We start from the raw sequence: 25,432 nt of genomic DNA on the forward strand, positions 1-25,432 counted from the left end.
CTTTTCCAAAGTGAAGAAGCACCTGTAAAACTCAAGTGCAAAAGAATTCCTGACTGAACAGCCCAGCCAGTTACACCACACTCTGCAACAGATTTCTCCTTGCCATGGGAGATTTGAGGGAGGGCCAATAAATTGCTCACAGCATCTCTCCTACCTCATGCATCTCCTGATCAACTTTTACAGATGCTTAGGCTGCCTCTTTACACCCTCTTGTCATCTCTCCCCTTATGATTATTTTTCTGCCTTCTCCATCAATATAAAACTAGGACACCTTTTTACCACTTTGAGGCTATTTGACTAACCAACGCAGATGCTAACATATATCAGCTCAGACTAAATCCAACATGACAAAATGTTAGCATAATTCCATAGTACCTTTAAATTGAAACTTCTTTGTACTAGGATCACTAGGCTTTGCTGTTGTTCTTGGTGTTCTAAGGAGAGGACTTATACAAAGTCAGCTGAGAAAGTCACATAGCCTTAACTATAAGAAGGTAATGCAGTTATGTAATAGACCCTTTTGACTTCCCCAAATACATCATAGTATTGGTTCTCTTGCCTGGAAAATCCCATGGACGGAAGGGCCTGGTGGGCTGCAGTCCATGGGGTCACGAAGAGTTGGACACGACTGAGCAACTTCACTTTCACACTTTTCACTTTCATGCATTGGAGAAGGAAATGGCAACCCACTCCAGTGTTCTTGCCTGGAGAATCCCAGGGATGGCGGAGCCTGGTAGGCTGCCATCTATGCGGTTGCACAGAGTCGGACACGACTGAAACGATGTAGCAGCAGCAGCACCATTGCTCGTGTAGGAAAGTTTTCTCAGAAAGAAAAATTCATTCATGTCATCAGTCCCATCAAACTAAGCAAATGAAGACCTTTGTTTGGAGTTGATAATAGTAGCAAGAGGTTACAAACAGCAGGGGGTGGGGGGATATCACTGAGCGCTTCTGAGACTGTGGACCTTAACCAAGATTACCATATTTAACTCCCACAGTAACACTGTGAAACAAGTATTGTTGTCCTCCTTTTTTCAGATGAGGATGCAGACTCTTGAGAGGTTCAGAAAACTTGTCCAAGATAACTCATAAATGGTAAAGTTGGTTGCAAAAGAGATGTTTCTGAATTCAAAGGCCAAGGCCTCTCTACAACACCATGTCTAAGCGCACAAACACTTCAGTGTTTCAAGAAATTAAACAGTTAAAATAAGTTGAAGATAGTTCATTGATGTCCCTATCTACAATGTTATGGAGATTTTTCAAGTAGAATTTGAAAAAGAATAAGATAGTGCTTAGGCATAGTAAGGTCATATATAATATAAAGAAACCAAATCTAAACTTTTAAAGCAGATTCTCAGTGGAAATTTTAAAAACTCGCCAAATTAGGTGGAAATGATGGAATAATATTGTCTGTGGCCAGATGTTATACAGAAAAACATGACAGTCTGTGTCTGGAGAGACAGGATCTGTTGACCTTTATCAATTACCATTTAATCACTCAGAATAAAGCACCCTGTAGCCAACAGTGCCTCTACTTCCCTAGGAAGTATGTGGGACTAAATGGTAGGTCATCATCAAACTTTGGGAATATGCACAAAAAGTAACCATTTTTCAAAATGTGCGTTCTCTGAAGAGGAAACAACTGGTCAGACAAGATAGCTTAAAGATTCAGGTACTGCGGGCATCAGGTCACTATCCATAGTAACACATACCGTAACACCTAAATATTCTACTTGCTTTGTAGATAAGGAAACAGGCAAAAGGAAAATCCAACATACTGCATTAAGTGGATGACAAAATTTACATCTGCTTGGGTACCATTTAGGGAGATTTAGTGTGGCCTTAAAAAGCAAACGACTATTTTTAAGCACTTTTTAATTGGATATATGAGCTTATTGTATGGTAAGATGTATGAAACTGGGTAAAGAACCCATTTATAAGTATGCCTCATCCAAAAAAAAAAAAAAGAAATGTGTTCTCCTTGTTCACAAGTAGAGCAATCTAGAAAACTTTGTCTCTGTCTTTCTGTGAGATCCCTTTGCTCTGGCTATATTGTAATATATGTGTTTGATGTGGAAGTAACTAATAATCAAGATTTTTGATTAAAACACCATTTAGATTTCCAAAATACAATGATTACTTCAGGGAAGATAGACCAAAAAAAAATAAAAATCATCCCCTGGGATAATGTAAGAGAAACTTACTTGAGAACAATGCCTAATTTCCTTGTAAAGGGCACTATTTATTAACTGAAGAAAAACACACCACTCGCACCATACAAAACCCTTCCCCTCTATCTCTGTATAATAATGCAAAGCGGGAGTTGGGTGAGGCCAGGGTCCAGGAAGGAGAGACTAGCTGGCCATCTTACGGATAAAACTGCAGTCAGCTTCTGCTGAATTCCATCCAACTCTGGTCCTTGCAGCCGTTTTAACTACCAGGAGTTATTTGTACTGTTAATTCCTATCCTAAAGGTTCAAGCAGTGGTTGTCTAGTATCGTATGACTTTACAACAGCAGTTGTCAAACTTTAGCACACATCAGAATCACCTGGAGGGTTTGTTAAGACACAGATTCCTGGGCCCATGCCCAGAGGGCCCAATTCAGTAGGCCTACGGATTTGCATTTTGCTTTGATTTTCTAACAGGTTTCCAGTTGAGGCCAGTGCTGCTGATCTGGGGACCACACTTTCAGAACCAATGCCTGGAAAAAGTTTCTAACTACTCCCTTTAAGATCAGCCTGACTTATCAAGCACTAGAGAAAAACTGACAACTTGGATTCTCTACAGCATTCCTGTTCAATCTTCCCAGTTTCCAGGTTTATCATGCCAACAATTGATTTTTACAAGCTAGAAGACAATGAATGTATACGTTCTATGGAACAGTGAGATCAGTGTGAGCTTCTCGTCTTTGTATTTAGAAACATTAACTCTATGGACAACCTTTTGTATCATGTTGACTTTTTGACTTGTACTGAAGGTGATTTTAAAGTATGTAGTGTTTTAATTTCTTCTGTCCACACAGTTTTGAGAGATGTTTCCATGCTGATTCCACCATAACCTTGGCTCCTGGCTCCAGAAATGTTTGAGTAGTTTCTCCCTTGCCAGTAGTTTTATATCCCTCATCAGTCACCAGAATATCAGCACATCAAGATGGCATCATACTACTTGATGTGCCTTCATCTTTCACTTAACTGTCTGGTGTAAATTAATATTTTAATTTCCTATGTATCTGTAAAGTCTACCAAATGGCTTCATGGGAATTTGCAAACTGAACCAACTCCCTTCTGAGCAGCATATGTGCCTGTTATAAGGACTTTACAGTAAATATGTTATGTTTGTGCACATATCTACCCAATTGAGACCATATCTGTAATCTCATCTTCCAAATGATGAGAAAAATGTCAAAGGGCATCAGTGTGTTTTGGGAGTACCGTGAAATCATGTTACATATAAATGGAGCCTTAGTTTATCTCCTAACTCTTTATTCAGTTAATTCACTTTGGAAATTCTTTTTCTATTAAAAAGAAAAACAAGAGAAAAAAATTAAGTACCTTAAAATAATCTCCCTTTTATAAACACATTAATTACACATAATTTTTATTGGTTCAGTAAGTTTCTTTAAAGACTTCTCTTTAAGTATCCTGACATTATTTAAACTGTTATATAAGTGGGAAATAATGACTATATTTACTGGAATTAGATGAGAAAGCATATCAGTGTCAATGATGTCGAGGATTGACGTTCTTGCCTCTGTAGATGGAAATAATTGAAGCTTTCCTATTGCAGTTGCATTTCCCATGATGATTTTTGGAAATTGTGTGTGCATTTAGTTCTTTTAATAATAACTGATACTAAATTAAATTTTAAAAGTTAATCTCTAGAAATAATTTTTGTCTTACCAACTGGTGCCAAAAAGGGGAGAGAGGAATCTAGAGGCCAGTCTTTTGAACCAAGACGTGAAATATGCTTTCTCTTCACGTCCGGAAGCGCACGGCCCTGACTCCACCATGGCCGCCTCATGATTAAGTGCAGGCAACTCTGTGTCCCTCCCTCTCACGTCTTTCATCCAATTTTTGTTGGAAGTAGTTCGCTCTAATAAAAATTGGTTTCCCACAAAATAGGTAAAACTGGACAAAGGTCAATGCTTTTGGTATTTTCGGTTTCAACTGAAACCATGTGGTAGAATTCCCAGGTATGGCATGATCGGGGCAGGAGCAAGTGCCCAGAAGGAAAGGCTGGTTTTGTCTGATTTTGTTTCTTGATTTGTTTTTAGTGGGAGGGGAGAGCCAATAATAAGTTTCTTGCCCTAATCGTGCCAAGAGATGATTTTCCTGCTGTTCTAAGAGGAATAGACTTAGATAAGTTATGTTATAATCGGTTCCCCTACTACCATTTCCCACTCTTAAGTAAAGCCAATGGGTGGTAAGGGTCCTTTTATCCTTTCTTGTATTATGCCAAAGACTATACTTGTTTTCTTTGAAAATTATAAATTACTGAAGCTTGGTATAGCCATAATGATTTGAGTCAGTATACCATTTTATCCATAGAATGCAAAACTCATCTTTGCAATCCCCTGCACCAGGAGCCTTGAAGCATTTTGTTTACCCCAAAGGACTTGTCAAGGAATTACAGCTTTTGTTTTGCCTTCTTACTCAGTCAGTTGGTCACATTTATTTTTTAAAAAATGAAAACTACTGTCCTTTATATGTTGATATAACTATTTGATTTGATATAATCTGTCTGTTGTTTAACAGGTTCCTGTTAGCAAGCTTGCAAGTGTATTTTGTGTACATTTTATCTGAGGTGAAAATGAAAATTCTAAAGAGAAAATATTTTAAAAGATATTGTATTTATGTTGCTTGTGTTGTAGAATAAAGATTCAGATGCATTAAAAAATCTGGTATGTGAAACCATTTTTTTCACTGAATAAATATATCAAAATAATCTATGTAAATATCCTGTTTACAGAATCTGCTAAATGAACTAGGTTCCTTTCTTTGGTGTTTCATTACTCTGAAGAAACTCTCCCCTCCACCTATAATTAGGAGATAGTCACTGTTGATAATTTGGTGAACACCTAGAAAATACATCTGAAGAAAAAAATGTATATAACATAGTATTATATATTACATATAATTATATAATTATATGTAATATAATTATATAATTATAAATGTGTAATATATTATCAATATATAATTATATATTTTATAATTATAAAATTATAAATGTGTAATATATTATCAATATATAATTATATATTTTATAATTATAAAATAATTATGTAATGATTATATAATAATTATACAATTATAACATGATATAAAATATAATGTAATAATAATTATATATTATATATTATTATATGTCTTATATATTATTTATAATATATATATAACTAATATATATTATATATATAATATATATTATATATAAGAGTATGTAGATATATTATATGTAATACTGTATATATTTACTTCATATGCACCATTGGTTCCTTTTTAACAATGAGAGCTTATTTTGCAATGTTATTTTGATGCTTCTTTTCCTGAGAATGGATATCAAATTCATATGAGTAGATATTGATGTAGTTTATTTAAAAAAACTAAGTGAATGTTACCTTGTTTGTTCATAACCAAATCCCTAAATTAATAGGATATCGTTATTAAAAATGTAATATTAAAAAAAGCCTTTTTAGCTTTTAATAGCCACTTTTAACTTCATTATCTTATTGGATTGCAGTTTTTAAAATGACTCTTTCAAAAGCCTATTGAGAGCATAAGTCTAGGAATCATCATACCCAAATTGTGGAAAACAACGATTTGGCCACTAGAGGGATCAAAGCCGTACAAAATGGATGGAATCTGTGTATATGACCTTAAATCATGATTCTATCATTCTTGTCACACACTCTGGTAAACTCACAGTTGTACTCAGTCCCTTCCATTGTATGAAAAAAATTAAAATAGACAGTAACATACTTTACATAAGGACAACACCAAGAAGGGACCAGCCATGTTCATAGAGACAGCTGCAGCAGCATAGAGAAGGCCTTGGGACTCAGCCAGAGAAGCTGAGGTCACACGCTAAGCTTTGCCCCTTCCTGGGAGTAGGAAGACCAGACAACACTTGTGTACAGAGCTCAAGGTTCCTACTCCATAAAAAGAGTATAATCTCAACAGGTTGTTTTAAGATAACACAAAACAACACTCCAGTGTTGCAGCGCTTTATAAATGCTAATGCCTAATAAATGCCAACTATTATGTGTTAGAGAATAACCCATTTCATAACTAGCCCCACTGTTTTGCAAGATGATTTTATACTTGAGATCTAGTGTGGACATATTCTTGACATTCACATCCATGAGTGTACTACAACACAGAAAGCTTAACGTCTTGTGCCAGTCTTATATGAGGTCAGCAGCTCATATGCAGATCCCTTTAACCAAACATTTTTTAAAAAATGCTAGGTCAAAACCAATTTTTCCATTATTAGTATCTCACAATAAATACAATATGTGCATAAATCTATATGTATTTCTCTAGAGACTGGATATGCTTCAATTATGTGGCTTATGACCAAAACTTCTGTTATGATTTAACTTTGATAAATATTTCATTTCACTCATTAGAAAATTCACTTTCCCATCCAGCCTAAAGATAGATTCAGTAAAGAAGTGAAAATAAAACTGAAGTATAATGCAATATTGTGGCTTTTAAATACTGACCAACACTCCTATTATCTCAAGCCTTTGGAAGAGCACTCTAAGCATGCCTTTCATCTTTACTGTGTTTTTACTGTATTTCAAGATTCCTAGTTACAACATCCCGTCATTTGTGCCCTGAGTCTGCCCTGCTAACTTAATCTGGTTGAACAAAATGTTTGGTTGTCAGAGAAACAAACTATCCCATTTAATGATCTCATCCAAACTCAGAGATGGTACGGCATAATTAAATTCCTGAGAAATTTATAGCATTTTCTAAATCACAAAAAAAGTACTATTTCAACATGAAGGGATCAGATTTATAACAGTTTAGAGCAGAGAATTCAAATGTTGAACTTTAATTGATTTTGATATGGTTTCTTTCATCAATATTTATTATATTGAGCTATTCTTGTAACTAGTGCAAATGACATAAAGAAGTCAAACAACATCCTTCTGCCATTCTCTCCAGCAGAGAATAATCTTGAAATAAATTAGATGTTAAACATTGCAATACAGAAGCCTCCAGCATAAAGTGAAAGTGAAAGTATTGAAGTTAATTTACCAATTATAAAGGAACAGATACTATTGGCTATACTAGAGTTAACAGTTTAATAGTTTAAGGTTTGTTTTAATCAGCTCCTGAGATGGCTATCAAATCAGTAAATACTAATGGATTTTCTAATATAACAATAAATTATAAAAATAGCATTCTTCTCAAACCCTACATAGATTTATTTTTGAAGTAGAACAAATATATCATTACAAACCTCTCATATCAAAGTTACTTAGAAATAGATTTCTTGGAAAACTGAGCATAGCTGACATCTGTTCCGTATCTATTCAAGTAGATAGGTGGTTCAGGGGTCACTGTTTCAGGAGAGGGCTAGGATATGATGGGGCCGAATGACCAAACTGCCTGTGAGATTCTCTGGCTCTTATATTCCGAGATAGAGAAGGAGGAAGGGAGGACATTTCATTTGGGTTGTGAGGGAAGGGTGTCATGGAAAGGAAGAGGGTAGACAAATTCTCTAAGGGAAAAACATAGGGGAAAAGAATTCCTTCCTCTGACTAGAGCTGAATTCGCTGGGCTGGAAGAAAGAGGAAGAAGGGGTTTAATAGCAGAAAGGCTTCAGGTCAGGGAGGACCTCTGCATTGGCAAAGCTATAAGAGAAGGCAGTCCTACATGGTATTCCTTGGCTGTAGTCAGGCCAGATAGCATGGAGAAAAAATCCCAACCCCCAATGTGTGGCACAGAGCCGCAGAAAGATGGTAATAGAAGTAGAAGAGTGATCAGCCATCCTGGCAGAATGAGGCTCAATACACTTTTTTAAGTTAGAAGAAAAATAAAAAGAAAATAAAATTGAAATTTGATATATGAACTTATGGACTGAGATTTACATCAGCTTTTGTAGTGAATTACCTAAAATCCTGATCTGGTTGGGTTTACAAGGCAACTGGAATCAGCAGTGGGTGGGGGTAGGCAGAGATAGCCACTCCTACTAATGCAAATTTATTTCCAAGGAAATGCCCCCAGAGTTGATGCTTGAAAAGCTCTCCCAAGTCCAATGTCGTTAGCCCTTGGCAGCATCAGAAAAGTTTCTGCCTACTTAGGGAGCAAGGGCTGTCTTATCAGGTCCTCTTCCTTTAAGGTCCCAAATTCTCTCCCCTGGGATGTACGAGCTGTTTATGACAGAGCAGAGCTCAGTTCCTCCCATCTGGGAGCCTCAGATGCTGCATGTAAACCAAATGTGTCCTCCACCTGATTCCATAGCCTCCCTTCTAGTTGCTTCTGGGTATACTTGGGCATCTCACCTCCCTTCTGCCAGTGGCTGATTTAGTCCCACTTTATATTTTAGCTAACCAGCAAGACATCCCCCACTTCATGTGAATTATAACTCATAGTTACTCAGTCGTGTCCAACTCTACAAAGCACCGGGTTCCTCTGTCCATGGAATTCTCAAAGCAAGAATACTGGAGTGAGTGGCCATTCCCTTCTCCAGGGTATCTTCCTGATCCAGGGATCTAACCTGGCTTTCCTGCATTGCAGGCAGATTCTTTATCACTGAGCCACCAGGGAAGCCCATGAGGACTATCAGTTCAGTTCAGTTCAGTTGCTCAGTCGTGTCCAACTCTTTGTGACTGCATGGACTGCAGCATGTCAGGCTTCCCTGTCCTTCACCAACTCCCAGAGCTTGCTCAGATTCATGTCCATCAAGTCAGTGATGCCATCCAACCATCTCATCCTCTGTCGTCCCCTTCTCCTCCTGTCTTCAATCTTTCCCAGCATCAGGGTCTTTTCCAATGAGTCAACTCTTCACATGAGGTGGCCAAAGTATTGCAGTTTCAGCTTCAACATCAGTCCTTCCAATGAACACCCAGGACTGATGTCCTTTAGGATGGACTGATCTCCTTGCAGTCCAATGGACTCTCAAGAGTATTCTCCAACAGCACAGTTCAAAAGCATCAATTCTTCGGTGCTCAGCTTTCTTCACCGTCCAACTCTCACATCCATACATGACCACTGGAAAAACCATAGCCTTGACTAGGCGGACCTTTGTTGGCAAAGTAATGTCGCTGCTTTTAAATATGCTATCTAGGTTGGTCATAACCTTCCTTCCAAGGAGTAAGCGTCTTTTACTTTCATGGCTGCAATCACCATCTGCAGTGATTTTGGAGCCCAAAAAAATAAAGTCTGACACTGTTTCCACATCTATTTGCCACGAAGTGATGGGACCAGATGCCATGATCTTAGTTTTCTGAATGTTGAGTTTTAAGCCAACTTTTTTACTCTCCTCTTTCACTTTCATCAAGAGGCTCTTTAGTCTTCGCTTTCTGCCATAAGGGTGGTATCATCTGCGTATATGAGGTTATTGATATTTCTCCTGGAAATCTTGATTCCAGCTTGTGCTTCATCCAGCCTAGCGTTTCTCATGAGGTACTCTGCATGTAAGTTAAATAAGCAGGGTGACACTATACAGCCTTGATGTACTCCTTTCCTGATTTGGAACCGGTCTGTTGTTCCATGTCCGGTTCTAACTGTTGCTTCTTGATCTGCATACAGGTTTCTCAGGAGGCAGGTCAGGTGGTCTGGTATTCCCATCTCTTTCAGAATTTTCCACAGTTTGTTGTGATCCACACAGTCAAAGGCTTTGGCATAGTCAATAAAGCAGAAGTAGATGTTTTCCTGGAACTCTCTTGCTTTTTTGATGATCCAGTAGATGTTGGCAATTTGATCTCTGATTCCTCTACCTCTTCCATATCCAGCTTGAACATCTGAAAGTACACGGCACATGTACTGTTGAAGTCTGGCTTGGAGAATTTTGAGCATTACTTTGCTAGTGTGTGTTTCTTCAAGATGGCAGAGTAGAAGGATGTACACTCATCTTCTCCTGTGGGAACTCCAAAATTACAACTCACTGCTGAACAACCATTGACAGGAGAATGTTGGATCCCACCAAAAAAAGATACCCCACATCCAAAGGCAAAGGAGAAGCCCCATCAAGATGGTAGGAGGGGCAAAATCCGTTTAGAATCAAACTGCATACCTGCCAGAGATGTTCAGAGGGCTCAAACAAAACCATGCAGATTACAGACAAATTCAATTTTAGAACTGTAAATTATTCCTCTATATAATCTTCATAAAGAACATAACTGGACAAAAGCTTACTGAGTGGCTCAGTCTCCATCAAAAGCATGCCTCCTCTCACCTACAACCCCTCCTACTTACACCCTGAACTAGCTCAGCTACCATGGACAGTCTCCAATTGTAATGTAAATAAGAATCATTTGACTGACTGTTGAACTTTCAGGTGTGCAGGTTTCCCTCAGAAATTCTCACAGTATGAATGGCACAGGGCTCAGGGATCTGCATTTTGACAAGCTTTCAAAAAGATTGATAGCCTATGGGATCACTCTTAAAAAAATTATTCTATGTTTGGTCTTATTCTAAGAATCTAGTTGTATATCTAGATTCTAAGAATCTAGTTGTATATCTAGATTCTAAGAATCTAGTTGTTTATCTGATGTATAATATGTAAAAGACTGTAAGCTTGGTTCCTCAAAGAAATTGTGTAGAGAGAGGCCCAGAAATGGGTTGCAGTTGTTCAAGAATTTAAGCCCCCAGGTAGTTCTACTTTAGAGCAGAGATCTGTAACTTGGGTATGCATATAATTAAGTGATTCACAAACAAGAAAGAGAAAAACATAGCCTTATTTTTACTGACTTCTAACTGAAATTTACCATGTTATTATTTTGAAATGTAGGCAGCAAACCTGGTGGTGATGGCAGGCCCAGCAACTTGTTACCCACAAAATCACAGATCTTTTCCTATTGCAGATCCCTCAAAATTTTCATATTTGGGAAGCACTTGAGTTACTATCAGAACCACTCTTAAATCTTGTCATTTAATGTGTTAATGGGAAAAAATTTGTACATAGTAGTGTTTCAAAAGTTGAGTATTTTGATAGCTACATTGGTTTCATTTGTAATAAAATATATTCTACTCTATGCATTTAAAGATATTGAAAATTACTTTGAAAAGAGATTTACAGATTCCCCTCAAAGGAATCTGTGGCACAGTAGTCAGTAAAGGAAATTCCATTCTAGGATGATCATAAGGAAGGATGGCTATAAATCGAGGGTAAACTCATCAAGCTATGTTTGGGACATGTGCATTTCCTCTCAGGTCACCTTATATTCTATAGTGATAACCAGGGAATCAGAAGTCCTAACTCCCAGTGCCAGACCAACACAGGGTGTTTGTAAGCGAATTACCTCGGAGTTTCATTCTCTCATCTCCATGTGACACAGCTCTTGAAGTGATTGCCAACATCCATTAAAATATGAACAACTCAGTTTTCTAACCAAAATTCTGATGGCAAGGCAGCTCCTGTAAAGTCTCGCAAAGGCTCCTGCTTTGGAGATATTCAAATGAGGAACAGTACATAGATTTTTTTCCTACTCCAAAGTATCTCCCTGCTCTAAAGTTTACTAAAAATAAAATTCTGTACATAGCCATGAATTTCATACTTTTTTAAAAAATTTCACTTGGTCTGGGTTTTAATGCACTATAAGAAAAAAGAATTTAACAATAGAAAAATTCAATGTTTTAATGTCAGGATTGACCCTTTAAACTAAAAAAATACTAGTCTGATGTAAATTTTAAAAACTGCTTTGAATTAGGAATATTTCAAAAATAAAAATAGAACTAACAATATTTAAAGATGACATGGGTAAGGTGTTAATAAAAAGATTGAATTTTAAATTCTTATCCAGATTCAGCTCCCTATAAGTGAATATACCAAACATTACAGGTTTGGAAACAATTTGACCACTAATTACTAAGCTAATAGTCATTGTTAATATATTCAGTACCTAATTCTGGCAATAACTTTATTAGGCAAACCTGATAGATAAATGATCAAACTCATTTATCATCACAATCTCATGCTATTAGTCAATGGACTATGAAATAAATCTAGGAGAACTTTACCTATGACATCAATACTGAAGCAACCAGTGTTGACTAATCATTTGTTCATTATATTTTTTCCTTATTTTCATTTTAAAAATCAATTTATACACCACTGAAGTAAGCTGCTTAAGAAAGGTGAGACTAAGAGGACAGAACTTCCCAGAGGAATGGGAGTCTGCTATTCTGTGTTTAAACTTCTGATAGAAAGAATATTTCCTGCTTGAATGGAGCATGAGATGGTAGGGAATCTAATCAAGCTCCCAAAACTATATCCTCACTATCTCAATATTCAGACTGTACTAGACAATGTACTTGCCATATCTCCTCTTATTCTCACCAAAACACTGCAAGGTAAGTAAGTGTCTCAGATCACATTTTACAGGTGGAATGTTAAGGCTCCAGAAAGTGGAAGGGAGCATAAGTTGCTGAAGGTCACATGACTAGCAATTGGCAGAGCCAGAATCAAGCCCAAATCAGTCTGACCACAAAGCCATGCTCTCTCCATCACAACATGATGCCCTGGGATGAAAATGAAATTAACAACCTGGATAAAACCCTGTCCAGTGTAGCATCTCCAATCTCAGTCAGTTGAAATCACCCACAAACTTAAATTTCAGACCTTTTTAAAAAATCTGTATTCTCAAAATAATTGTGTTACAGTAGTCCTCAGGATTAGAGACAGCCTGGTGTCATGATCATGAAAAGTGAAAGTGTTAGTGGCTCCATCATATCTGACCCTTTGTGACCCATGGACTGTAGCCCACCAGGCTCCTCTGTCCATGGAATTCTCTAGATAAGAATACTGGAGTGGGTTGTCATTTCCTACTCCAGGGGCTCTTCCCGCAGGGATTAAACCTGGGTCTCTTGCATTGCAGGCAGATCCTTTACCATCTGAACTACCAAGGAAGCCCCCATGACCATGAAAAATACCAAATAAATCCATCTGCTATAAAAATAAGCAGCACAAAATTCAACTGATGGTTGTATTCAACCCAACAATCTAGCACTTGCAAAAGGATAACTTGAGAGAGGTAATATTCCAGACAAACATAAAGGTCATTTTAAATATCCACAACTTTTAGAATTTCTAATTTTATTCCTGCATTAAGCTATGCAGCTGAGAAGCAATGTATTTAGACCAAATTATCTCAGCTTCCTCTAGAAATGCCTTCACTGAATTAAGATTTAATGTTATACCCACAGCTTTTAAAGAGGGTCGATATGAGAAATCGCCAACCTTGTCTTTCATAAGACTTTGACTTTTCAAAAAGTAGGCAATTGCTTGCTCTAGTTTTTACTTTAACTTTCAGAAAACTCAGAGCTAAATTCAGGCTTATATAGAGAACGGTGTTAAGGAGCAAAGGAGTAACAACCTACTGGCCCCATGTTACTTACTGCATATCTTAGCTCAATTTATTTACTCTTTACAATCACTCAACAAAGTACTTTCAATTCATGTCATGTTATGGCAAGAAAAGTGTACTGAGGGAACTTTCCTAAGGCTGCCAAGCTAAGAAAAATGGAATCCAAGCCCAGGTCTGATTCGAAGTTCAACTCTTCCAGCCATGTGGAAAGAATTGTTTCACTCTTATCCTCTGGTAGCACTCATCACCCTGCCCTCTAGTTTTGCATTGTTTTTATTTATGAGCAACCTTAAAGCCTTCTTGTAAGCAAGCGATATATAAATCACATGTAAATAAAATATTGGGTTGGCCAAAAAGTTCATTCAGGTTTTTCCATTACATCTTATGGAAAAACCCAAATAAACTTTTTGGCCAACCCAGTATTTTCCCAAGAAATATGTGATCTAGCTAACTCTATAATAACTGAAACCATGCCACACAGGGCTAAAAAGCCCACCATGAAATTGTGTCCCAGAAACTGGTGAGTAACTGAAATACTTGAGCTTCTCTCATAGAACAGTCAGTAATGGAGCAGTTTGTTAAAAAAAAAAACCCTCCAACTGTAGGTCAGAGGGGAGTGGCGTAATATATTTAAGGTGATTAAAGGGAAGAACTTACAACCAAATTTACTCTACCCAGCAAGGCTCTCATTCAGATTCAGCAGAGATATCAACAGCTTTACAGACAAGCAAAAGCTAAGAGAATTCAGCAGCAGCAAACCAGCTTTACAACAAATGCTAAAGGAACTTCTCTAGGTAGAAAAGAAAAGGCCACAACTAGAAACAAGAAAATTACAAAATGGGAAAGCTCACTGGTAAAGGTAGACATACAGTAAAGGTTGGAAATCATCAACACACAAATCTGATATCTAAATGAGTAATCATGAGAGGAGGAGAGTACAAATGAAGGACACTTGAAATGCATTTAAAAACAAGAGACCAGCAACTTAAAATAATTGTGTGTACATAGAGACTGCTATATCAAAACCACATAGTAACCGCAAACCAAAAATCTATAATAGAAAAAAAAGAAAAAGGAATCCAGACACAACACCAAAAATAAGTCACCGAATAACAAGAGAACAAAAGAGGAAAGCAAGATAAAAGATCTACAAAAATAAATGCAAAACAATCAACAAAATGACAATCACTAAGTCACTTCAGTAGTGTCCGACTCTGTGCGACCCCATGGATGGCAGCCGACTAGGCTCCCCCATCCCTGGGATTCTCCAGGCAATAACACTGGAGTGGGTTGCCATTTCCTTCTCCAATACATGAAAGTGAAGTCGCTCAGTCGTGTCCGACTCTTAGCGACCCCATGGACTGCAGCCTACCAGGCTTCGCCATCCATGGGATTTTCCAGGCAAGAGTACTGGAGTGGGGTGCCAAAAATGACAATAAGAACATATATATTATAATTACCTTAAACATAAACAAATGCTCCAACTAAAAGACAAACTGGCTGAATGGATACAAAAACAAAACCCATATAGATGCTGTCTACAAGAGACCCACTTCAAATCTAGAGACACATACAGACTGAAAGTGAAGGAATAGAAAAAGGTATTCCATGCAGATGAAAATCAAAAGCTGCAACAGCAATAAGACATATAAGACAAAATATACTTTAAAATAAAGACTGTTACAAGAGACAAAGGACACTACATAATAATCAAAGGATCAATTCAATAAGAAGATATAATGATGTAAATGTATAGACACCCAACATAGGAGCACCTCAATATATGAGGCAAATACTAACAGCCACAAAAGGAGAAATCAACAGTAATGCAATATAGTGGGAGACTTTTAACACTCTACTTACATCAGTGGACAGATCATCCAGACAGAAAATCAATAAGGAAACACAGGCCTTAAATGAAACATTGGACCAGAAAAACCAGATCATTCCATCCAAAAACAGCAGAATACATATTCTTCTCAATATGGAACATTCTCCAGGAGAGATCACATGCTGGAGCAAGCCTCAGTAAATTTAAGAAAATTGAAATTGCATCAAGCATTTTTTCTAGTCACAATGCTATAAGATTAGAAATCAACCACAAGGGAAAAACTGCAAAAAATGCAAACACATGGAGGCTAAACAATATACTACTAAACAACCAATAGATCACTGAAGAAATCAAAGAGGAAATCAAAATATTCCTGGAGACAAGTGAAAACCAGAACACAGTGACCCAAAGCCTATGGGATACAGAAAACAGTTCTAAAAGGGAAGTTGATAGCAATACAATCTTACCTCAGGAGAGAAAAAACTCTCAAATAACCTCACCTTACACTTAAAGTAGCAAGAGGAAGAAGAAAAAACAAAACATAAAGTTAGTAGGAGGAAATAAATAATAAAAATAAGTAAAACAGAAACTAAAAAAGCAATAGAAAAGATTAATGACACTAAAAGCTGGTTCTTTGAAAAAATAAACAAAATTGATAAACCTTTAGCCAGAGTCATCAAGAAAAAAAGAGAGAGGGCCCAAATCAATAAAATTTGAAGTAAAAAAGTTACAACTGACACCACAAAAATACAAAGGACTATTATAGATTACTATGAGCAATTATATGTCAATGAAATAGACAACCTAGAAGAAATGAACAAAACTTAGACAGATACAATCTCCCAAACCTGAACCGGGAAGAAATAGAAAATATGAATAGACCAATCACAAGTACTGAAATTGAAAATGTGATTTAAAAACTCCCAACAAACAAAGTCCAGAACCGTGACTTCAGAGGCAAATTCTGTCAAATATTTAGAGAAGAGTTAACACCTATCCTTCTGAAACTGTTCCAAAAAATTGCAGAGGGAGGAACACTCTCAACCTTATCCTATGAGGCCACCATCACCCCGATACCATAACCAAAGAGACCACAAAAAAGAAAACTATGGACCACTATCACTGATGAATATAGATACAAAAATCCTCAACAAAATATTAGCAAACTAAATCCAACAATACATTAAAAAGATCATACACCATGATCAAGTGGAATTTATTCCAGGGATCCAAAGATTTTTCAGTATCCCCAAATCAATCAATGTGATACATTACATCAAGCAACTGAAGAATAAAAACCATATGATCATCTCAACAGATGCAGAAAAACTTTGATAAAATTCAACATCTATTTATGATTTAAAAAACCTCTCTAGAAAATGGGTATAGAGCAGTGGTCCCCAACATTTTTAGCACCAGGGACTCATTTTGTGGGAAACAATTTTTCCATGGACCAGGGAGGGAGGATGGTTTCAGGATGATTTAAGTACATTACATTTATTGTGGACTTTATTTCTAATCTAACGCAGCCACTGATCTGACAGGAGATACCAGTCTGTGGCCTGGAGGTTGGGGATTCTGGGCATAGAGGGAAGCTACCTCAACATAATAAAGGCCATAGCTAACATCATTCTCAGCAGTGAAAAGCTAAAAGCATTACCTCTAAGATCAGGAATTAGACAAGGATGTCTATTCTCACCATTTTTATTCAACATAGTTTTGGAAGTCCTAGCCACAGCAATTAGAGAAGAAAAAGAAATAAAATGAATCCAAATTGGAATAGAAGTAACACTATCACTGTTTGCAGATGACATGATACTACACATATAAAGTTTTAAAGATACAACTGATCAAATGAATTTGATAAAGTTGCAGGAACAAATTAATATCTTTATGTATTAGTGCATTGTTGCATTTCTATACCCAAACAAAAGGTCAGAAAGAAAAATTAAAGAAACAACCTCATTTATCATTGCATTGAAAAGAATAAAATACCCAGGAATAAACCTACTTAAGTAGGCAAAAAGCCTGTACTCCTAAAACTATAAGATGCTGATGAAACAGACTGAAGATGACACAAACAAATGGAAACATATATTGTGTTCTTGGATTGGAAGAATCAATAGTGTCAAAATGACTATGCTATCCAAGGCAATCTACAGATCCGATGCAATTTCTATCAAATTACCAAAGACATTTTTCACAGAACTAGAACAAAAACATTTATTTGTCTGGAAACACAAAAGATCCTGAATAGCCAAAGCAATCTTGAGAAAGAAAACTGGAGTTGGGGGAATCAGGCTCCTTGACTTCTGACTATACTACAAAGCTACAGTCACCAAAACATTTTGGTACTGGTGCAAAAACAGATCAGTGGAAGAGGATAGAAAGCCCAGAAATAAACCCGTACATCTGTGGTCAATTAGTCCACAAAAAAGATGGTAAGAAGAAAAAGTTATCTTCAATAAGTGGTGCTGGGCAAACTATAGACAACTACATATAAAAGAATAAAATTAGAATATTTTCTAACACCATACACAAAAATAAACTCAAAATGGATTAAAAACCTAAATATAAGACTGCTTAGTCACTTCAGTCATGTCCAACTCTGTGTGATCCTATGGACTGCAGCCACCAGGCTCCTCTGTCCATAGGATTTTCCAGGCAAGAATACTGGAATGGGTTGCCATTTCCTTCTCCAAAATATAAGACTGGATCCTGTAAACTCCTAGAGGAAAACACAGGCAGAACACTCTTTTACATAAACTGCAGAAATATCTTTTTGGATCCATCTCCAGAGTAATGAAAATAAAATATGAATAAAAAAATGGGACTGAATTACACTTAACAGCTTTTGCACAGCAAAGAAAACCTTAAACAAAATGAAAAGACAACCCACAGAATGGGAAAAAATGTTTGCAAACAATGCAACTAACAAGGGATTAATCATCTAAATATAAAAGCAACTCATACGGCTCCATTCAAAAACAAAAACCAATCAAAAAAATGGGAAGATCTAAAAAGACATTTCTCCAAAAAAGATATACAGATACCTTAAAGGCCCACGAAAAGGTGCTCAACATTGCTAATTATTTGAGAAATGCAAATCGAAACTACAAGGTATCACCTCACAGTGGTCAGAATGACTAACATCAAGAAGTCTACAAATAATAAGTGCTGCAGAGGGTGTGGAGAAAAGGGAACCCTCCTACACTGTTGGTGGGAATGTAAATTGGTACAGCCACTATGGAGAACAGTATGGAGTTTCCTTAAAAAACTAAAAATACAGTTACCATATGATCCTGCAGTCCCACTCATGGGCATATATCCAGAGAAAACTCTAATTTGAAATGATACATGCACCCAAGTATTTGTAATGACACTATGTACTATAAATAATATTTGAGAAAAACCTAAGTGTTCACTGACAGATGAATGGATAAAGAAGATGTGGAATAGAATATGCAATGGAATATTACTGAGCCATAAAAAAGAAATAATGCTGTTTGTAGCAACATGGATGGACCTAGAGATTATCACACTAAGAGAAATAAATTAAAGATAAATGTCAAATGATCTTGCTTATATTCAGAATCTTTAAAAAATGTTGAAAATGAACTTATTTACAAAATACAAACAGACTCATAGACTTTGAAAGCAAATTCTGGTTACCAAAGTGGAAAGGTGGTGTGTGGGGGGCAGGGGTGGTGGTGGTGGTGGTAGTGGTGAATTAAGAGTTTGGGATTAATATATACACACTACTATATATAAAATAGAAAATCAACATCAAACTATTGTAGAGCATAGGGAAATCTACTCAATATTCTGTAATAACCTATTTGGGAAAAGGATATGAAAAAGAATAGGTATTATGTATAACTGAATCATTTTTCTATACACCTGAAACTAACACAACATTGTAAATCAACCATACCCCAATACAAAATTAAAAATATTTTTTAAAAGGACCTACTGTATTGTAAATAAATAAATCTTTTATAACACACACACACACACACACACAAGCAAAGATCTACACAAAGGGTCATTTACTATGGGCAGATCTCATCATGTACTGGCCCAAATTCCAGTGTAGGTTATCCTTCTGGTCTTGTCTTTCAAATCTGTTATTTGGAGCTGTGAGCAATAAAAATGTGGTATAATTTAGAGAAATTAGTTGTTTGGTATTTACAGCTGCAGAGAGAAACATTTTTCTTTCATATTAATTTCTGTCCCAAAGATATGGCCCTCACTAGACATTTTTTATAGAAAAGTATGTTAAACTCCATGCCATAAAAAATTAGGGTTGGCCATCCAGCCTATGGTTTTTTGTTATAGCTGCTTGAATGAATTAAGCCAGTTATCTTCTAGAGTTGTACTTATATTGCTTTGATCCAGTTATGGTACTGATCTATAATTGCTCTCTTATCAGTAAACTCCCTTTCCATGCCAGTTCTTTTCTAGACAAACTCCCTCACAGTTTTTCTTTGACAATGCCATGTTTCTAAAAGTCAGGCTGGAAGAAGTTCAGGACAGCTCTAGACTCCCCACCATCTGCTTCCACACCACTGTTCTGCTTCTTATCAATCCTGTCCTTTTAAACCGTGGATCCACTTTGTTTCACAGATTGTAGTCATCTTTCTCTTCTGTGTTTATTCCATTTTCTATCCCAGCATTCAGACAAATGTCTTTGTGTGAACTTATGTTTTCATATTGCTTGGACAAATGCCTAGTTTTAGTGGCATTGCTGGCTCTTAGGGTATATGTAGGTTTTACTTTTTTAAAAACGTGTGAAACTTTTTTTCTCCCAAAGTGGTGATACTATTCTGCATGCCTAGCAGCTATTATGAGAGCTCTAGTTGCTCTGAATGTGTGTCAACATTTGTATTGTTAGGAAGATTAAAATCTTGTTAATCTTATCCATTCTAGGGAGATATGTAGTGACAGCTTATTGTAGTTTTAATTTGCATTTCCCTATTGACTATGATGTGGACGATCTTTTCATGTGCCTATTTTCCACTTTTACCTCTATTTTGGTGAAGTCATATCTGTTTTACTCACTTAAAAATTATTTATCTTCTTACTGTAAGTGTTCTTTTGTATTATGGATACAGTCCTTTATCAGATATAGGTTTTGTAAATCACTGTCTTGTCTTTTCATTTTCTTAACAGTTAATTTTGAAAAGCAAAAGTTTTAATTTTGATAAAAGTTTCAATTTTAATTTTTGGTAGGTCATGATTTTTATATCTCAAAGAAATCTTTGCCTAACTTAAGTGTATAAAGAAATTCGTCTGAGGGGTGGCGGGTGGGAGAGAGGCTGAAGAGGGAGGGGATATATGTATACTTATTGATTTCATGTTGTTGTATGGCAGAAACCAACACAACTTTGTAAAGCAATTATCCTCCAGTTAAAAACAAATTTAAAAATCTGTCCTGTGTTTTCATCTAGTAAGTTTTTCTGTTGTTGTCATTGTTATTTAAGTCAGTGATCCATTTTCAGTTACCAAGTTCTTCTTTATAGTATAAAGTAAGCATTGACTTATTTTATTGCATATGGCTATCAAAATATTCCAGCACTATTTGTTGAAAAGATTATCATTTGTCTATGAATTCATCTTGGAGCCATTTCCAAAAAATCACTAAATCATATATTGTGGGCTTGTTTCAAGTTTTTTCCAAGTGATCTATACACTTACACTGTACCCCATCAACACAGTTACTCTACTTTTAGAGTAAGTCTTAGAGTGACTATAGAGTAAGCAAGACTTGTGAGTATATCATCCAAAATTTTTCCCCTCAAAATTGCTTTGGCTATTGGAAGACTTCAATTTCCACACAAATTTTAGAAAATCCTATCAATTTCCTCAAAAAATCTGCTGGAATATGAATTGAGATTACATTGAATTTGTAGATTAATTGAGGGATAAATGACATCTTACAAATACTTACTGTTCTTTTACACAAATATAGCATTACTCTGAATTATCTTTAATTTTCCACAATATTTTGCAGTTTGTGCACAATTCTTGCACATATTTTGGTAAATTTATCCACAAGTATTTTATTTTTATGATATTATCATCTGTATTGTTTTTCCAATCTTCAACAGCTTTTGCTAGTAATACAATTGATTTTTTTTATATTGACTTTATATGCTGTGACCTTGCTGAAGTCACTATTTCTACTAGTAAGAATAGTATCATATTCTGTGTGGACAATCTTGTCATCTGAGAATTAAAATAATTTTATTCCTCTCTGTCAGTCTACACAACTTTTATTCCTTTACTGGCCTTACTGTACTGGATTTTGCTTCCAGTAAGACATTTAATGGGAGTGATGAGAGTAAACATCTTTGCCTCATTTCTTTTCTTCATGGTAAAAGACTGACTGCTTTCCTTCTATGTATAATATTAGCTGTTCTTTAGCAGGTTGAGAAAGTTCTCTTCTACTTCCAATTTGCCGAAACTTTTTTTTTCTCATGAGTTGTTTTTGAAGATTGTCAAATGGCTTTTCTGCATCTGTTGAGGTTATATGATTTTTCTTCAGTCAGTTTTCTAAACCTTACATTTCTGGGAGAAACTATTTGGTTATTGTATTGGTCTTCTAGGACTGCCATAACAGAATACCGCAAACTGGATGGCTGAACAACAGAATTTCATTTTCTCATATTTTGGAATCTATAATTCAAGATCAAGGTGGTGGAGGGGTTGGTTTCTGGTGAGACATCTCTTCCTGGTTTGCAGATGGCCCTTCTTGCTGAGTCCTCACGTGGTCTTTCCTCTGCGCATATCCAGAGAGAGAGATCTCTGGTAATCTCTCCCTCTACTAATAGGATATCAGTCCTGTAGGATTAGGGCCTCATCTTTATGACCTCATTTAACCTTAGTTATCTCTTTAAAAGCCTTATCTCCAACTTTAGTTACATTGGGGGGTTAGGACTTCAACCTGTGAATTTGGGGTGGGGGGAAAATTCAGTCCATGTAAGTCATAAGGTATTATTATCTTATCAGTTCAGTTCAGTAACTCAGCTGTGTCCGACTCTTTGTGACCCAATGGACTGCAGCACGCCAGGCCTCCCTGTCCATCACCAACTCCCAGAGTTTACCCAAACTCATGTCCATTGAGTCGGTGATGCCATCCAACCATCTCATCCTCTGTCATATATACTATTGTATAATTTGCTAATTTTTATTTTTTTATTTTTATTTTTTTTAGTAACATCACTTTATTTTAACTGAAGTTAAAGACAAAAGCTGGCCACATTCAGAGTTTAACAGACCTCCTCCAGATGGTTAAAACCTTCTTCTCTTTCTTGGCTAATCTCCTAATTTCAGTCGATTCCCACAAGTTCTCTGGAATCACCTGAAACTGTCCTTTAAGGAGACCCGCCACACCACCCTGTGGCGAAGCTTGACCAAATGCACCACTGGACAGAGCTCACTGGACATCATCATCGTCAAAGAGATCTTCAAAATCGTTAAAAAAGTCTGCGTGAACCGCCTTCTCATTGGCTGCCAAGTCCATCAGGAGCCCGGTGCTGCCTCCTGCCTCGTCCAGGTCCACATACGGCCCGGCGCCCTCAGGAAACATCTCGTCCACCGCCGGCTTCATCTCCTCACGCAGTCCCGGCGCAATTTGCTAATTTTTAAAGGATTGTTACATCTATATTCATAAGCAACATTAGTAGGCAGTTTTTTTAATGCCTTTGATTTTGGTATCAGGGTGATACCACAAAGAAATGAATTATGAAGTGTTTCTTCCACTTCTATTTTCTGTAAGGGTTTTTGTAGGTTTGGCATTGGTGTTTTGGTTTCCTTAGATGCTTAGTAGAATTCACTAATGAATACATCCGGAACTGGGGATTTCTTTTGGGTTAAGTTTTAAACTATGAATTTAGTTTAAGAGATATTGGTTATTCAAGTTATCTTTTTCTTCTCTTATATAATAGCTTTATTGACCTTCACATACCCTAACATTCACCCATCTAAAGTGCACAATTCAATGGACTTTTTAGATTCAGAGAGTAGTATAACTATCACTACAGTAACTTTCAAAGCATTACATCACTTCAAAAAGACACTCTATAACCTTTAGCTGTCACAGCCCTCCACTTGCCCTAAGCAGTCTATTTTCTGTCTCTCTAGAATTGCCTGTTCTAAACATTTCAAAAATGGAATACATGCTACATGTGATCTTTTATAACAGGTTTCTTTCATGTATCATTATGTTTTCAAGATTTATCTACATTACAGCATGTATCAGTACTTTATTTTTTATAACTGATAACAATACATTGTATGGTTATATCACATTTTGTTTATCATTCATCAATTGATGGACATTGATGGACATTTGGGTTGTTTCTACCTCTTGATTATCATGAATAATGCTGCTGCTATAAACATTTGTATATAAATTTTCTTTTCTCTTGCATAGATACCTAGGAATGTAATGGCTAGATCACACGGTATATATATCTTCTTGAGTGAGCTTTGGTAGGAACTTATTAATTTCATTTAACTTGTCAAATTTACTGGTCTGAAAGTGTTCATGATACTTCCTTATTTGCTAATACCTACTGTAACACTCCAATCACTCCTGAAATTAATAATTTTTGCCTTTTGTTTGTTTTCTGATCAGTCTGGTTAAAAGTTAATTGGTTTTATTACTTTCAAATAATCACTTTTTAATTTAATTTTCCCAATTTTGTCCATTTTTAAAATTTCTACTATTTATTATTTTTCTCCCTATTGCTTACTTTGTGTTTAATTTACTACTTCTTTTGAAGTTTCTTAAGGTGGTATTCAATTCAAAATATTTAATTTGCCTTGTGATTTTTTTATTTAGTCTTGTTTTACTGAAAAGTGAGCTGTTTAATTTCTAAATATTTGGTTATTTTTCCATTGATTTCCAATTTAAGCCCTATAGAACATGATTTCAACTCTTTTCAATTTATTGAGACTTTTATGGCCAAAAATATGGTTTGACTTATTGACCATAACATGGTCATATGTTCTATATATACCTAAAGAATCCATATTCTACTGTTGTTTGGTGGAACATTCTCTAAATATTAACTAAGTCAATTATACTGAAAAGGAATGTCAAAATCTCCAACTACAATTGTGCATTTGTCTATTTCTTTAAATTTCTTCTGTTTTGCTTCATATAGCAAACCTCTGTTATTAGGTATCTACATTTCAGATTATTATATCATCTTAACAAATTGACTCCTGTTAATATTCCTTGTGTTGTTATCAATTTATCTGATCAATCTATTGATATTCATCACTTGGTTAATGATAACATGATATATTCTTTCCTATTCTTTTCCACCCAATCTACTTGGACCTTTATATTTAAAGCTTATTTTTTGGAGAAGGCTTACCATTGGGGTCAATCAATTGGGCAAAAACAAGCCTGTGGAAGAGTGGCTCACAGAGGAGACTGTGAACCACCAGTTGGACTAGTGGAGAATAGAATGTTACAAAGTCAGCTAAGTGAGCACATCAAGAACAGAGTTTTCAGCAAGAACATCCAGTGAGATGAAGGCTGGAAATAGTCCATAGTTGATTTGAAGCTTGTGATAACTTTCATTAGACCAACCTCAGGGCAAAGGTGAGGGCAGAAGCCACATTGTAGACAGAAGAGCATTTGGAGAAAGGAAAACAGAACAATGACCATGTTAAATTGTGGAGATAAGGAGAGCAAGAAAGGACAATGATCAAGGTAAACAAAGTTTTTGTTTTGTTTATTTCAAGATGGAAGATAATCTAATGCTCATGGACTGAGAGGAAACCATTTGAAAGAGAGGTTAGTCACTATGTGCTAGGGATGAGGGGTGGGGTGGATGTGGCATCCTGTGGTATGAGAGAAGGGGACTGTAGAGAAAGAGAGAGAACAGGATCCCAGGAGGGAAGATGCTGGGTTGGATGATAGATTGGAGGTGGACCTGGGCAGACAGAATCTGCTTTGGACAAAAAGGACAGCTCTTCCACAGCAAATCCCCACCACGATGGATGAGAAAAGAGGAGGAAAACTGACAAAAGTGAGATG

At 36.3% G+C, this 25,432-nt stretch overlaps 3 protein-coding genes across 16 annotated transcripts in view; 1 reads left to right on the forward strand and 2 right to left on the reverse strand.

Moving 5' to 3' along the window:
- Window positions 1–4,897, forward strand: part of ARFGEF3 (ARFGEF family member 3) — a 183,155-nt gene extending 178,258 nt beyond the window's left edge. The window contains exon 36 of the mRNA XM_081528883.1: window positions 2,647–4,897. The gene's annotated coding sequence lies outside the window, so the exon portion shown is untranslated. The remainder of the gene's footprint in view (window positions 1–2,646) is intronic.
- Window positions 1–25,432, reverse strand: part of LOC145521066 (uncharacterized) — a 102,116-nt gene that overhangs the window by 44,199 nt on the left and 32,485 nt on the right. The window lies entirely within an intron of this gene.
- Window positions 22,494–23,001, reverse strand: LOC145521068 (COP9 signalosome complex subunit 9). The gene has a single exon (XM_081528895.1). The coding sequence runs from the start codon at window positions 22,985–22,987 to the stop codon at window positions 22,814–22,816; it is 174 nt and encodes a 57-aa protein (XP_081385021.1). The 5' UTR covers window positions 22,988–23,001; the 3' UTR covers window positions 22,494–22,813.

The sequence above is a fragment of the Giraffa tippelskirchi genome, chromosome 9 (assembly GCF_054371585.1).
Source record: "Giraffa tippelskirchi isolate mGirTip1 chromosome 9, T2T-mGirTip1v1.2.pri, whole genome shotgun sequence".
NCBI classification, from domain to species: Eukaryota; Metazoa; Chordata; class Mammalia; order Artiodactyla; family Giraffidae; genus Giraffa; species Giraffa tippelskirchi.

Coding starts and splice junctions, on each gene's coding strand:
- LOC145521068 (XM_081528895.1), bottom strand. CDS start 22,987: ATGAAGCCGGCGGTGGACGAGATGTTTCCTGAGGGCGCCGGGCCGTAT.